The sequence below is a fragment of the Trichosurus vulpecula genome, chromosome 2, assembly GCF_011100635.1.
Source record: "Trichosurus vulpecula isolate mTriVul1 chromosome 2, mTriVul1.pri, whole genome shotgun sequence".
NCBI classification, from domain to species: domain Eukaryota; kingdom Metazoa; phylum Chordata; class Mammalia; order Diprotodontia; family Phalangeridae; genus Trichosurus; species Trichosurus vulpecula.
The window spans coordinates 35,941,256-35,956,999 of NC_050574.1; the positions used below are offsets into that span (position 1 = coordinate 35,941,256).

The 15,744-nt window shown below is 52.8% G+C and overlaps 1 protein-coding gene across 1 annotated transcript; it reads right to left on the reverse strand.

Moving 5' to 3' along the window:
* Positions 1-2,125: 2,125 nt before the first annotated feature.
* Positions 2,126-14,780, reverse strand: EIF3K (eukaryotic translation initiation factor 3 subunit K). Its single transcript, XM_036742578.1, has 8 exons — positions 14,589-14,780; positions 8,929-9,027; positions 6,964-7,084; positions 6,524-6,598; positions 3,944-4,016; positions 3,713-3,790; positions 2,617-2,742; positions 2,126-2,224 (listed from the first exon to the last, which is right to left on the reverse strand). The coding sequence occupies exons 1-8, from the start codon at positions 14,645-14,647 to the stop codon at positions 2,193-2,195; spliced, it is 663 nt and encodes a 220-aa protein (XP_036598473.1). The 5' UTR covers positions 14,648-14,780; the 3' UTR covers positions 2,126-2,192.
* Positions 14,781-15,744: the final 964 nt, after the last annotated feature.

The window sequence follows — 15,744 nt, forward strand, 5'->3', positions numbered from 1 at the left end:
GGAAAGAGGGCTTGATTTGAATCTGAGGGCCTATCTGCATTCAGTTCCCAGCTGCATCACTTACTCCTTGAAGGACTGTGGCCAAGTCTCCTCCTCTCTGTGGCTCATCTCTTTAATGAAAGGGTTGAACTACATCAAAGAACATCAGAGCTGGCTGGGCATGGTGGAGCAGGCCCCTAATCCAGCCAACTGAGGAGGCTGAGGCTGGTGTGCTGCCCAAGCTCAGGTACTCTGAGCTGCAGTGGACTATGCCCATTGGGCATCCTCATGAAGCCTGGCACCAACATGATGAACCCTCTAGTGGGGGGAACCCCCAGGATGTTGAGGGAGGGGCAAATTGGCCCAGGTCAGAAACAGAGTATCTTCACAGTCCTGTGCCAGCTAGTCATGGGACCAGGAAATAAGTGGTTAGTGCACTTTTGGCCCGAGAAGTCTGAGAACTTAGCAGCCACCTAGTAGAGTTGATGGCTATGCGGCATTTCCTGGAAGATCTCAGGGCAGCCCACTGCACATCTGACTATGTCTCTTGGGACTCCTTTCCTTGATTGAGCCTCCAGCTGCTGTGTGTGAAGTTTCTGCTCATTCTGCCTTGTCCCAGCCATAGTTGCTCACCAAACTTTGTCCCTCCTGAGTCCCTGGGAGTAAGTGAAGACAGCTTTCCTATCCTACCTTGAATCTTCTTTGGGTCCCATCAAGAGGCATCTCAGGGCCCTTTTAAAATGATGATTTAGGTGCCACACACAAATATAAAACTGGGCAGGTCAGCCCCTTTGTGTTTGCTTTCTTATCTCTACATAGAGGACAGCCAAGAGACTAAATTGGGTTGGAAGGGCCCTAAATTCTCCTTATGGGAAGCTTCCTCAGGCTGGCTGAGGATCAGGAGTCACTGTACAATGCTTTTCCTTTGGTCTTTCCTGGGGAGAGGTGAGAAGGGCCCCACCCAAGCTCCGGGAATGAACTCTCTTCTGGGTGTGTGTGTATGTTCTTTGGGGCAGGGAGGTGGTTCATCCAGCCACCACAAGGCCAACTCAGATTTTGTATCTGGAAGGAACTTTAGAAATCATAAGATCCTTCATTTTACAGAAGAAAATGGAGGCCTATAAGGGAAGGAGATTGCCTAAGGTCATACCCACCTGCTATCAGGGTCTTCCATCCCAGTCCCGGACCTGCCCTCACTTTGGGTGGGTGGGGGACTGACACAGGTAAGCCCAGTTCAGTACAGGGTCCAACTGAGGAGAAAACAGAAGACCCCTGGTTCACACTGGTCAAGTCCTCACTGGCCACTCCTCCCACTTCCACACCTTTGATCTCTGTGTGGCCAGAAATCAATGGTCAGATGGGGGCCTCCCCCCTTCTCCACAATCTGGTCCACAGAATTCCTGGGCCAGAATGATCCCAAGCACAGTCCATTGTTCCTCCTCCACCCCACAGGTGACCCAACTCTGGCCTTAAGTGTGGGGTGGGAGGGAGTGTTCTTTGCAGAGGTTAAGGCTCCATCTGTCCTCGGGGCTGACTCACGTCATTCGCAGGTTTCACCTACTACTCCCATCTCCCTCCTAACTCCCACATTCCTTAACACTTTGTGCCAGCCAGTGCTGGGGTCAGGGTCACCAAGGGGAGGTGGGCTGGAGTGCGAAACAGAGGTCCTGCTGCTCAAAGGGGTCGGGAGGGCAGGGCAGGAGGAGCCTCAAGTCTTCCGCCTTCCCCATTCCCCCTTCCCTAGAATGTCTCCAGAACCTCCCCCCACTCCCACCTGCTGTAGCCCCACCCAGGGGCTTGAGGGCAGCCTCACCCAGAAAGGAGTCAGCAGGGTGACTCCAAGACTCAAGGCCTTTGGACCAGTAACCAGAGAGGGAGTGGCAACTTGGCTCCCTGCCTTAGGACAACAGACAGGCCTAGGGGAGTCAACTTTCTTTAGCTGCCCCCTTCCCCACAGTATCACCCATCTCTCAGTAGGAGAACCGGTCAGGCTAGCTACTCCACCACTCCCTCTAGTGGGCAGCTAGGGAAACACAAGGGCAGAAGGCTGAGTACATGTTGGGCTGCAGAGGAAAGGTTAAATCTCCACCCCCACCCAAGGGGCCCAGGGATAGCATCTGGGAGGAAGCTTCAGCAAGAGGCAGGGTCAGGAAGTAAAGGGCTTTTATTTAACAAGCTGGCTGTATGTAAAGGGAAACAACATTGGGCAGGAGTTACTGGGAGGAGGCCATGATGCTGGAAACACCTAGAAGCAGAAATGGAAAACCAGATTCAAAATGATGGGAGGCCCACACACCGGAGCCCTCCCTGGCCCTCCCCTGGCAGAGCACCTTGTTCCAGTCTTCCACCCTCCATTTTCCAGAAATTCCTTTCTGGCTGGAAATTTCTTAGGGGGGCAAGACATTGGGACTCCCTCAATGAAAATGAGGCTGAGGCACAGGGTCCCTCAAGGGACCACAGAATTAGAATGCCTGGGACATCAGACAGGGGCCTCTCTATTTTTTTATTATCCAGTGACCAAGCTGGGGGTGGGAAAGAGAGCCCACCATTGGAGTCCCTGGTGTTGTCTGCCATGTATGCCTGCTGACCCTAGGGCTTGGGACCCCCTTCCCCCCAACCCTGCGAGGCGATGCTCACTCTCAAAGTCGATCTTTTCCACAATGTTCTTGGGCTTGATACTTTCTTCTTGGCTGCAAATGAAGACCTGTCCTGCCTCATTGGCGCTCCAGCCATATTTGCTCATCCATACTTTCAGCTGGTTGTCTGCAATGGGACAAGGTGAGAAAGAGACCCTGTGCCACCCACAAGCTGAATCAACAGCAGGGACACCCTACAGGGGGACAAGTCCTAGAAAAGCAATGGGAAGGGCAAGGGACATTATATAGGACAACTGAGGTTTGGGGGTGTCCTCCTTTGCACGACCTCCTCCCTTCAGGTCTCCACTCAAGCACCACCCCACACAATGGTAATTTATCATATTTGTCTCATGTAAGGCGGTATGATCAGAGGGTAGGTAGTACGCTCTAGACTGAAATCCTGTGCTATTTAGGAGGACAAGGACACTGTGCTGCCATAGACAGAAGGCTGAGCTTGGCTTTGGTCCTCACACTCATCAGAATCCTCAGCTGCTGCCTCTCCTCCCAAATCCTCCCTTTTCTGAGCCCTCTTTCAAGGCTAAAAGCTTCTTCACTTCTCAGTGTTTGGTTTTGATTCCAACAACAACATACCCCTCTGTCCCTCCCTCCAAGCTCTTGGGCTTCCTTTTGTGTGCTGTTTTCCTTCATTAGACTACAAGCTCCTCAAGGGCCTTCCTCTTTTTCTTATTTGTATCTCCAGGGCTCAGCACAGTGCCTGGCACATAGCAGACATTTAATGTTTATTGTACTGTCTCCTTCTGACCCCACTCTGCAAGTACTTAACATATAAAGGAGTGTATTACAGTTATCTGTGAGTTTTGGCACCTTATGAGATCAGGAAGCATATGGGGCAGGGACTGGGTTGCACCTAAACTCTATTTCTCCTTGTTCTCTATTGTTATTTATTTAACAACAAATGTTTAATAAATGAATTAATGACGAGTAAGTGTTTAAGAAGGACTTATTGCTGGGGTCCTGAGCAGCACATACAGCTGCTCCTGTGGACTATGAACATGCTTCAGAAGCATCCAGGTCCAGCCAAGGCACGGTGCTTATGGACACAAGTCCTGGGCTTTCCTCTCCAAGGCAGGCCTTACCTGACAGATCTCCCAACATCTCAGCCAGCAGCCAGCGGTCAATATGTTGATATGTGATGCCCACAACGTGGCAGATGACTGTGGGGATTGGAAACAGGAAGAGGATCAGAAGGCAATCTCCCTCCTTCAGAGTTAACTACCTCCTATCCCAATCAGCCCCTCCCTGGGCCTCCTCTCTAGTCCGGCCTGCTCGCTTCAACTGAAGGGAAAGGGGGAGGGACATTTTCTCACATTTGCGGACGGAGTCTTCAAAGCCTGTGATGCCATTAAGGAGAAGGAGATCCATGTTCTCATCTAGGGCATGCTGTAAAAGAGGCAGGAGTCAAACGTGCTGCTGAACTAAGCTGGAGAAAATCAGGATATTCTGCTGACTGGGTCCACTACAAATCTGTTACAATAATCTCACTTGGGCCCTCACAGCACCAGGGCAATTCTTTTACATCTCCTTAATTAACTCACCGTACAGCTTATGAGGGCAGCTTGTCCAAACCTTTAATCTGCCATGGCTCCCGCCTGCTCTATCCTCAGCAAGAACTTTACCTCATATTTCACTGAAAAAATTCAAAGTCATTCACAAAGCACTCCCTCCCTCCTCTTCTCCCGTCCTCATCTCCTAGTGCCTTCTGCCACTACATCCTCCTTCACTCATCCCAGGAGGCAGCTCTTCTCCTGGGAAAGGCAAACCCTTCTATATGCACAGGGATCCCACTCTACACCATCTTCTCTAGCAGACTGCCTCCTCTATCACCCCTACTCACTTATCTTCAAGCATGTCTACCGACTGCTTCCCTACTGCCTACAAACATGTCTGTGTCTCCCCCAACCTTGAAAACCCCTCCCCTGAGAAGGAGTTTATATGAGAACTGTTGAAGGCAAAGATTGTTAACAGGACCTGATCAGACATGGAGAGGGGAAGAGGGATGGGGGAGAGCTGGTGAGGAGTCCGGAATGATTCCTGGGTTGTGAGGCTGAGGGACTGGGAGGAGGGCAAGGCCCTCTCTAGTAACAGGGAAGAAGGGTGGGGAGGAAGAAATATGAACACGAACACACACACACACACACACACACACACACACACACACACACACACACTCCCTCTTGGAAAGAAGAAATATGAATACACATACAGACACACACACCCCCTTAAGAAGGCTGGCTACAAGCTGGCCCCTCTACTTCCTTTCCTCTCACTCTCTTAATTCTCCACAATTTGGCTTCTGACCTCATCGTTCAACGGAAACCGCTTTCTCCAAAGTCACTCTTAACCTCAAAGCTCATCCTCCTGGATCTCCCTGCAGCCGGTGACATTTTCCATCCTCTCATCTGCTCTAGGCTTCTGGGCCATGGCTCCTTCCCAGTTCTCTTCCTACCTAGGTGACTGCCCCTTTTCAGCCTGGCTGGATCTGCATCCAGGTCACTCCTGATAACCCTATGTGCCATTCTCTTCAGCCTCTTGGCAATCTCATCAGCTCCCATGGATTCAATGACCATGATTCTCAGGTTTATTTGTCTAGCCCTAACCTCTCTCTTGACCTCCAGGCTCACATCTCCAACTGACTGCTGGACATGGATAAACTGGATTCCAATAAACTCACCATGTCCAAAACAACTTATTCTCTTTACTCCTTCCCTATTACAGTGGAGGGTACCACCCTCTTCCCAGTCCCTGGGACTCACAACCTGGGAGCTGTCCTGGATCTCTCACTGCCTCCCACTCTGCCCACAAAAAGCCCAATTAGTCAAGACCTATTATTAGGGATTAGGCAGCAGGGGCTCAGTCTGTGTGCAGGGCACAGGGGCTCAGCCTCTGCTCTGCCCAGCCCCAGGACAGTCCTGGGATTACACCCCTTTTCTCCTCTGACAAGTCACCACCTGGTTCCCACCTAGATCATTGTAATGCTCTGCCAGTCAGTTTCCCTGCCCCCAGTTTCTCCCCACTCTAATCCATTCTCTGCTCAGTGATCAGAGATCTTCCTAACACCTATATCTAGGCCATTCAGCTAATCAATCAACTCCAGAGGCCCCTAATTGCCTCTAGGCTAAACCAGAAACTCCTGTGTGGCTTTGAAAAGCCTTCGCCCCAGCTGATTCCTGCCCTCTTAGATCCACTCCCCTCCAGAGACACTGGGCTCCTTGCTATTCCATCTCCCACCACAGCTGCTTGCCTCTGGTTCCTGTGCCTAGGTCTCTCTCCCTCTCCACCTCCCCCTGCTGGCTTCCTTCAGATGGCAGCACACAGGAGCATTTTCTCAGCACCCGCCCCCTAACCCCTGGAGAGCTGGGCCGGGCATTTGCCTTTTTTTTGTTTTTGTTTTTTTTTTTCTAAATCCCTCACCCTCAGCACAGTGCCTGGCACACAACAGGCTCTTAGTAAGCTATCCACTATCCTCCCTGTTCCCTTTCTGAGTTGGTCCTCTTCAAAAATGAAGGACAAAGGACCCTTTCTGAAGGACCAAAGTGGCTGGACGACCTGAGTGACACTGCTGAACAGAGAACCTTTCCCTGGAGACCATGAGACGAACTGGAAGGGGCCTCAAAGATCAGCTCAGCAGTGGACTCCACTTTACAGAAAGGGGTGGTGAGGCTTGGGAAGGGCACTGCTCCAGGTCACCCTGCAGTGCAGATAGAAGAACTGGGGCCAGAAGTCAGACTTCCCAAGCCCTGGGATTAGGCGGCAGGGGCTCAGCCTCTGCTCTGCCAGCCCCAGGCTCTGTCCTCAAACCCATACACAGCTGGTGAAGACCTAGGAGCCTCTTCTGCCCACCTGCTGACTGTGTGATAGAGGGGCAGAGGGACCTGAGGGTAGCTCACCCAGAAAGCTTGGAAATGGCAGGTCTCTAGCAAGTCTCCCAAGTACAGGATCTGCCTGATGGGCTGCTCTTCTTGCTAGGATGGGGATGCATTAAGGAAAATTACCTCTCAGGCACTGGGTGGGGACGACAACATGAAATACAGCCATGAATGACCTCAGGAACCCCTCTTCTCGCCTCCCAAAGCAACAACTACCCTCCAATCACCAGAGACTCCAGAAGAGAACCAATGAGAGCTGAGAATAAGAGAGAGAACCACAAACCCTGAAGAATCCAATTAAGGGACCAAAGGGCTGAGGGCAGGGGTGGAGCTGGAAGGGCTTGCTCTCAGTCCAACTTCCTGAGCTGGGAGGGCTGGAAGGAAGCACCAAAGCCTTCCCCTTGACCATGGAAGGCTCCCTGCTCCTGCCCCCCTCCCCCCCCCCCCCAACAGAAGGATACACGAGCTTGGTCAATCATGCACTTGCACAGGGTGAAGTCTGTGTGGGGGAGATTGGTGAGGGCCTTCAGCAGAATCTGGGCTGTCACTGTGGTCTGGAAGAAGGCTGGGTTGAACTGGTACCTGAGGAAAGAGGGGAAAGGAAGGCCTCGGAGCTGGGTGCCACCGGGTGGAGGGGCTGAATCCCCCACCCCCTAAACAATTTTCATCTGGACATACAGCCTATTTCTGTAACAGAGGAGAAGCTTCCTGAGGACAGGACCTGTTAGATCTGCCCCAGCCCTGCCCAGTGGCAGCTCCCTGACCCTGGAGGAATCTGTAATGAGCCCAATGCCCTGGCCAGGTGCTCAGCTCCCTGAGGGCATGGCCTGGGCTTTCCTGCACAAAGCAGGTCTGTGCTGGATGCGGTGGGGTTTTGAGGGTGCCCTGGTCGGCTGCCATCCCCGACACGTGAGCACCGCCGCCCCCCCTCCCCACTGAAGTTCTCCAAGGAAGGGGAAAGCCAAGACCACCCTAGTTCTTTGTCTCCAAACTCTCCCAAGTGGACTCTCAGGAGAAGCCATGTTTCTCCTGAAGAGAAATGAAGAGTGATGTCTGTCTGTCTGTGCACCGTGGGAAAGAAATGAGGGAAGGGTGTTAGGGAGAGCCCTGAAGGGTGACAACTGTGAGCCAAGAAAATGGGGGAATTCTTCAGTTGGGCGGGGGTGAGTGGTGGTACCAGAGCTGAGCCCCAGAGCCGTATTAGTTCTGCCACACTCTCATTAAAATGTAGCTGAAGGCTACTTAAGTTTCTAATAATAACAGCTAATTCAACATCCACTGAGGGTGGGTGACGGAGTTGAAGCGCCAGTGTTCTGGGCACAGCCAAGGGCTCTCTGTTCCCTACCCTCAGTCCCACCTCCACTGCCCCTTGAAACATTCAGGAGAGAAATGAGCTCACTGAAGGCAGCAGATATTTTCCACTTGGCCTCTGTGTCCACAATGCCCCACACATAGTAGCTGCCTTACTAAATGTTTGCTGGACTGAAATGACCCTTCTATATGCAGAGAGCAGAGGGCCATGGGGACAATGAGGCAAGACATCACTAGAGGAAGCAGAGGTGAAGGACGTGCTAGAAGAGCCTTGGTTGTGGTGTCTATGCTAACTGGGCCTGAATCTCATCTGGGACCCAAGGAGCACCTAGTCTGCCTCCGTGGGCCTCATCTGGGAGAGGGGATGATGGGACTGAATGACTTAGCCTATCTATGTCCTGCTCTGTGAGATCAGCTGAAGGGAAGGCTGGCCTGAGGAAGACTGGGGGCTGGGGGAGCAGAGACAAGGACAAAACATGGCATTTCTATGGCCCTCCAGTGTCTACAAAGCATTTTACACACATTGTCTCACTGAAGGCTCTCTCACAAACACTCCCCCCACAGGCTCCTGTGACTGTCCTCGTTGGACAGAGGAGACAACAGATGGTAAACCAAGTCTGTGAAAGGCCTTGTACAAGGCCAGACATGGCCAGCGTTGGGGGCAGGACCTTCTCTGCTGGACCAGGGGAGCTTCGTCTCTAAGTCTTTGAAGGGCATCCTGTGTAGGAGGGCAGAGCCAGGAGCAGAGGGGGACAGTGTAGAGAGGCCAAAAGAGGCTGGGAAAACTGGAGATGGACTGTTTGGGGAGGGAGGGATGTGCTGCCCATGGCTGTCTGTCTTTAAGCAGAGGCTGGGTGGCGACCCTTCCTTGGCTAGGCTGCAGAAAGGATTCAGGGCTGGTTTGGGGCTGGACTAGACAACCCAGGAGACCCCCTGCAGATCTGACAACAAACCCCACATGACAAGCCACATAAGGTGTGCACATTGTCTCTGTGTGCCCAAAGGGCTTGCCCTGTGTCCTTTGGGCATCAGGCCCCTGTGGCCCATTGGTCAGACACTGCCCCAGCTGGGAGGGGCAGAGTCACAGTGCCCTGCCCGTCCTCCTGGCTACTCACAGCTTGAGCACGGCCAAGTTGGCTTCCAAGTCATAGGCGTTCTCCTTGGCCTGGGTTTCCACATAGCGCTCCAGGGTGGCTAGGTTCTCAGGATTGTACCTGGGATGGGGAAGTCACAGCATGGATGAGGGACAAGATACTCTTCCTCTCCGAGCCAATCCAACGTCAAACACACACATTAAATAAAGGGGTCAGACAAATGGCCTCTGAAACCTCTCCTCCTGCTCTGGATTGTGAAGTCTAAGATAGTACTTGGAGGAAAACCCAATAAGACAGGAGGATGGCATTGTGGGGAAGGACACCTGACCCCAAGGAGGCAGCCTTGACCTCTGGGGCCCCAAACCCCTGCCCCTGGGGGTTGTGGGAAACAGCCTAGTGTTGTGAGTGTGATCTTGGAGGACCCAGGTTCAAATTTCACCTCTTTCACTTTCTTCCTGTGTGACCCTGAGTGATGCAATCTCTCTGGGCCTCAGTTTCCTCATTTGTAAAATGAGAGGGTTAGAGAACAATCCTGATAGCTAGAGGTTTACAAAAGAGCTGTGTCGTTTACCTCACTGGGTCCTCACAGTAACCTTGGGAGGCAGGTGCTATTATCACCCCCATTTTACAGAGGAGTAAACTGAGTCACAGAGCAATAATTTGCCCAGAGTCACCCAGGTAACTAAATGACACGTGGAGGCAGGATTCCAGCTCAGGCCTTCCTCAATCCAGCTCTGGCACTGTCTGGCACTGCACTGCCCACGGACCTGCTCTCTAGTCTAACTGTGCAATCCCCAACCCATCCTCTGTTAAGAATGATATTCCTAGGGCACAGATCTCACAACGCTGCCCCGGATCAAACTCTCCAGTTGCTTCCTAAGGCTTCTGGGACAAAATTAAAAACACCCTTAAGATTTTTTTTTTTTGCATTTAAAGTATTTCATCCAGAACATCTCTCTGACTGCTCCTTCTGTCTTCTTTGCTGGATCTTCCTTCAGATCCTGACAATAAGTGTGGGCATTCCCAAGGGCTTTGTCCTAGGTCTTCCTCAGATTCCTCCCCCTCTACATCTTCACTTGTCGATCTATCTCAGCGGCTCCCATGGATTCAATCATCTCCATGCTGATGATTCCAAATCTACTTATAGCCTAACCTCCCTCTCAGCTGATCTCCTGCCTGGCATCTGGACGGCCCAGAAACATCTTAAAATTAACACGTCTGAAACAGCACTCGTCACCTGTGCCCTCAAGCTCTCTCCTGTGCCTGCTGAGGACACCATCATCTTGCCCTCATTCTCTCCCATCCCCACAGCCAATCAGTGGCCATTTCGACCTTCAGAACCTCTTTGATACGCCCTCTTTGCCCATCCTCTTCACCTCACGCCTGGGCCATTTCAGGAGATTGCTGGGGCAGGGGTCTGCCTTTTCCAAGTCTCTCCACATTCCAGTCCATCCTCCAGCTGTCAGACTGATGTTCCTAAACATGAGACTGACCACACCATTCTCATCTTCCATAAACTCTAGCAATTCCTTACCACTACTGCCAGAAGCAAATATGAAACGCTATTTACCATTCGAACTCTCTCATGACCCGGCCTCCTCCTACCTTTCCTACACCCTAGCCTCCTCTCCACCCTCTTTGATCCAGTGGCCCAGACCTAGCTGTGCCATGAACAAGACCCTCTATCTCTGAGATCCGGGGATATCCTATGGCGTTCCCCCAGGCCTGGGGGCCCTGCTTCCCTCCCATGCTCTCCAAGGAGTCTCCCCTAGCCCTCCTCCCAAGGAGACCACCCCCAGCGTCTCCTACGTCTGGTCATTCCTGTGTCGTCTCTTCCATTAGCATGGGGCTACCTTTTGCCCTTCTTTGTATCTCTTAATTGGCATGTAGTAACATTTAAGAAATGCTAGTTGATTGGCCAAAATTCTTCATAAACTGGTCCCCACACCTCTCCAGGCTTATTAAGCATCAGCCTGCCTCATGAACTCTACATTCTGGCCAAATGGCCCTAACCTGTGTCCTCCGGGCCTGAGATGCCTCTTCTCCTCACCCCTGGCTTCACTGAAAGCTCAGTTCAGAGACCACCTCGTACCGGAGGCTTTTCCTGGTCCCCTCCCCACACCCCGTATTTACTGTGTAGACTGTACAGTAAAAATAAAGAATAGCCTTTGCCAAGACGGGGGGGGGGGGGGGGGGGGGGGGGGCGTGTCCATCCCCTCCCATCTTCTCCAGTAGAATCCCCTCTCAATCCCCTCCTCGAGGCTTCAACCTTTCACCACTGGTTCTCTTCTTTCAAAGAGGTCCAAGTCCCCCTCCATCCTTAAAAAACCCACACCAGAACCTACCACCCTCTCAAACCATCTGATTTCCCTCTCTATTCTCAACTTTCAGAAGAAGCGATCTTAGTCCTCCCCCCTTCAGGATTTGGCTAATGAAATCATAAACGGCCAAGTCTGTCCTTGGCCCTCTCTCCGGCTGGGCTTCCCTCCTCTCCCTCCCATCACCACCACATCAGGTCAGGCACCTCTCACCACTGGCTTAGATTTGTTCACCAGCTTCCCAATCCTCCATCTCTTTTACCCGACCCCATGATATCCTTCATACAGTGTAACTAAAGGGCAGGTCCGTTGGGTCACTCCCCTACTCAATAAACACCACTGGCTCCCTATACTCTGGGATAAAGTATCATTGACAAGCACATGCCTGCTAGGTGTCAGCCACTGTGCTGAGGGGTGCGGGGGGGGGGGGGGGGGGGGGAAGGGAAGGCAAGAGAGCTCTGCTTTCAAGGAGCTCATAGTTTAGAGGGGGAGATAATGTGAAAGCAGCATACAAACACAGAACAAGACATATACAGAGCAAAGGAGATTCTTCCAAGGGGAAGGCACTAACATTGAGGGGGACTGGAAAAGCCTTCACACATTAGGTGGGATTTTAGCTGAGAAGTGAAGGAAGCCAGGAAAGCCAGGAGTTGAGATGAGGAGGGAGGGCATCTGGGGCCAGAGAAAATGTCTGGGGTCGGGAGGTAGAGTATCTGCTGTGAGGAGTGAAGAGGCCAGTGTCACTGGATCGTATAATATGTGGAGAGGGAGAAGGTGCAAAAGGAGGATGAAGAACCAGGTTATGAAGGGCTCGAAGAGCCAGAGGATTTTATATTTAATTCTGGAGGTACGGAGTCACTGGAGTTTATTGACTGGGGGGTGAGTGGGGGCGGGGCGGGGAGAACATAGATCTGTGCTTCAGGAAGATCGACTGGAGAGCTGAGTGGAGGCTGAATTGAATCAGGGAGAGACATGAGTTAGGCAGACCCACCAGCAGGGAACTACCTTGGTCCAGGTGTAAGGGAGAGACTGCATCAAGGCGCAGGCCGGGTGGGAAGAGAGAACGAGATTATAGATGTTACAAAGGCAGAAAGGCTAGGGGTGGTGGTGAAGAGGGAGTGAGGAGCTGAGGATGACCTAGGTCTGGATGGCGGTATCCTCAACAGCAAGAAGGAAATCAGGAATAGGGGAAAGAGAATGAGTTCAGTAAGTTTAAGATTGCTATGGATCATCCAGGCAGCTAGGAGGCTCAGGGGAAAGAGTGGTGGGCCCAGAGTCGGGAAGACCTGAGTTCAAGTTCGGCTTCAGACACTCACTAACTGCGTGACCCCGGCCAAGCTGCTTAACCCACTGGAGAAGGAAATGGCAAACCTATCCAGTGTCTTTGCCAAGAAAGTCCTCGGACGGTAGTGGTGGGTCACTACCACAGTAGGCTGTGGGCCACGGGGTCATGAAGAGTCGGATCCAACTGACCAACAAACAGATGACCCTGATCAAGATGTCCAATGCGCATTTGCAGAGGTGAGTAGAAAGGTCAGTAGGCTGGATAAGTGGACTGGAGAATCACTAGCATGGAGATGATCACTGAATCCATGACAGTGGATCACCGAGTGTAACACAGAGGAAGATAGGCAAAGGGAGCCCGGGGCAGCTTTAGGGGCCACTCTCCTATTAGCAGTCATGAGCTGGATGAAGATCCAGCCAAGGAGCCTCAGAAAGTCCTTTGCTACCTGATCCCAACTTCTCCCTCAATGCCTGAAATGCCATTGGCCACGCCCCATGCCCCCTACCCCTCTCCAAGCTGTCCCCAACAAGACAGCTTGAGCCACCTTGACAAGAAAGCTTTTCCTGCCTCCCACCACTTTGGTGCCACCCCTCTTAAACTACCACTGATTCTGCATATGCTGACAGACTTACATGTCCCTCCTCCCAGACAGAATGGAAGTTCCTGAAGAGGAGGGGCCTCACACACACCCAGCGCAGCTCTTCTGCAGGGTCTGCCTGCCTCAGGTCTCTCCCTACTCCATCCAGCCTCCCCCAGATGCTAAAGCACTGGCCTGACCACTCATGCCCACATTCCAACTCCAGGGGCTCCTATCACTCCCAGGATCAAATCGAAAATGCTCTTGGGCCTTTAAAGCCCTTTCCTTTCATCTTACACCTTACTTTGGCTTTCAACCTTGAGGGTCTTCATCTCCCAGATCTATTTTTTTTAAAGAGGCCATTCTTTGTCTCATTTCTTATTAAGCCTTGATCACTGAATGGGCACTGCCTCAGCCAACTGAGACAAGGTCTCCCACTGTATCCTGGGCCATCTACATCTGGCTCTAGAGGTGAAAGTGAGGCTGGTGACTTTGCACAGCCTTGCCTCACTTAAATCCAATTCACTTTTATGTCATAGCATCACTTCCCTGACGTCAGGGTCCTTTTTGAGAAAGAAGAGGAAGCAAGCAGCTATGAGGATCAAATGAGATGCTTTTGCAAAGTGCTCGGCACAATGCCTGGCACAGAGTAGGTGCTTAATAAATGTCTTTTTTCCCCTCCCTCCTCTGCAGGAGGCCTTTCCTGACCCCGCCTCCCCCACACCATGATAATCTCCTGCTCATCCTGGGAATACCTTATTCAGACACAGCTGTTTGCATGCTGCCTCCCTCCCAATCGGCTCCCAGCCTTGAGGTCTTCTTCCCTGTCCAGTCCATCCTCCCTGACTTTTCTAAAGCTCAGGTCTGACTGTCATTCCTCAACTCAATCAACTGAAGAGGCTGCTTTTCGTCTCTTGGATCACAGATTTAGAAACCATTTGATACAACCCCCCCGCATTTTACACAAGACATTGGGGGTGCTGGGGATTACCGATTCCAAACGCCAACCCCTCCGTTTGGCTCTTAAAGGCCCCCCCCATCTTGGCCTCGACTTACCTTTCCAGCTTCGTTATACCATTCCTCCCCCTCCCGCCACACTCTACAGTTCTGAGAGGTTCCTTGAGCTCCATTTCCCGCCTCCGTGCCTTTGTCCAGGCTATCCCCCACCCCTGAGACGCTCTCCCTCCTCACTTTCATTTTGTAGGATCCCTGGTTTCTTTCAAAGCTCAGTTCCTCCTGAATTCTTCCCACTACACCCTCTCGTTACTTTGTATTGGCTAGCATCTATTTGGCACCTACTATCCCAGGATAGATCGTGAACTCCTGGGGTACAAGGGCGGGTCTCACTATTTTTTTCAGTGAGCGCTTGCTGAAGGGATGCTGTTAAGGGCCTTGAATGCCGCACACAGCCGTGTTCCCACGCCCCGGGAATTCCCTCCCCGCCCGTTCTCAGGCCCAGCCCCTGCGGCCCCAGAGCCCTCCGAGTCCCGCCTGCCCGCACCTGTCGATGCCCTTGAGCAGCTTCCCCACGTTGGCACGCATTTGCTCGAAGAGCGCCATGTCCTCCTCCTTTTCGCAAGCAGAAGCTGAGGCCGGGTCCGGAGCCGCGACAGGAACCGGAAGGGGCGGGGAAGACGGAAGTCCTCCTTCCCCGCTGATGCCTTCGGCCGCATGGTCGTCAACTTCTTCCGCAGCGGGCGGGGGAGGAGGCGGAGGTAAAGGAGGAGGCGGAGGGGGGTGCTTCCGGGTGGCTCGTGGCTTCCTCTTCCGGGACCTCTCCATTCCAGCGCGTGCGCAATCGCACCGAGGGAGGGCGGGCGAGTGAGAGAGCACCGGTGGTGAGGAAGGTGGGGAAAAATCCCTCGGGAGCCAGTGCGCAGGCGTCCCCGCGTCTCTCTCGCCTCACTCCCCCTCCCCCTCTGAGTGGGCGGGACCAAAGCTGCTGCATTGTTGCCCCTCCTCGCCAGCTCTGTCACTTGGCTAGGGGCCGCCGCGCCGGAGACCCGGCGGGTATCCCGGGGTGCCTGGATGCACGTGTACTTTGTGCGCACGTGGGGCTTTCACGACTCAGCATCCAGCAAGATCTCTTACCTGTTCCCTCCCTTGATGTCTCCCCACCCCCAGTCCTTGGACACCTAGCCCCCTCCTCCAGGAAGGTCCCTCCTCCCGTGGACTGTCTTTTAGTGTAGACCATTCTCTCTCCAGGGAGACGGAAGGCGGGGGAAGGGTGGCAGTCAATAAATGAGGGACTCGATTCCCCTCAATCCGAGTCTCCGGAATAATCAGAACGGGGTGCAAATATGGCCACGCTCCCTTCCCCCACTTTGGTTTCCCTTCAAGGCCCCCAGGGAGCACTTCGCACATAGTAGGTGCCTAATAGATGCTTGATTGTTCTTCTCTCCCCCGCGCAGACTCCACGTACAGAGTCTCTCCGTCTCTGCCCGGTCACTGGACAAGACACAGGGTCAGTGGGTCAATAGCATTTTTAAACACCTACTAAGTGCCAGGCCCCGTGTTAAGTGCTGACACCTAACCACGCCCAGTGGGCAGTGAGCCACTCGGGCTCACTTCCACCCTCGAGCCCGGTCTGCAAAAACCCGGTGGGAGGAATTAAGCTGGGGGCTCTCCAAGGTACTCTGCAGGCTGTCTGTGCCTGT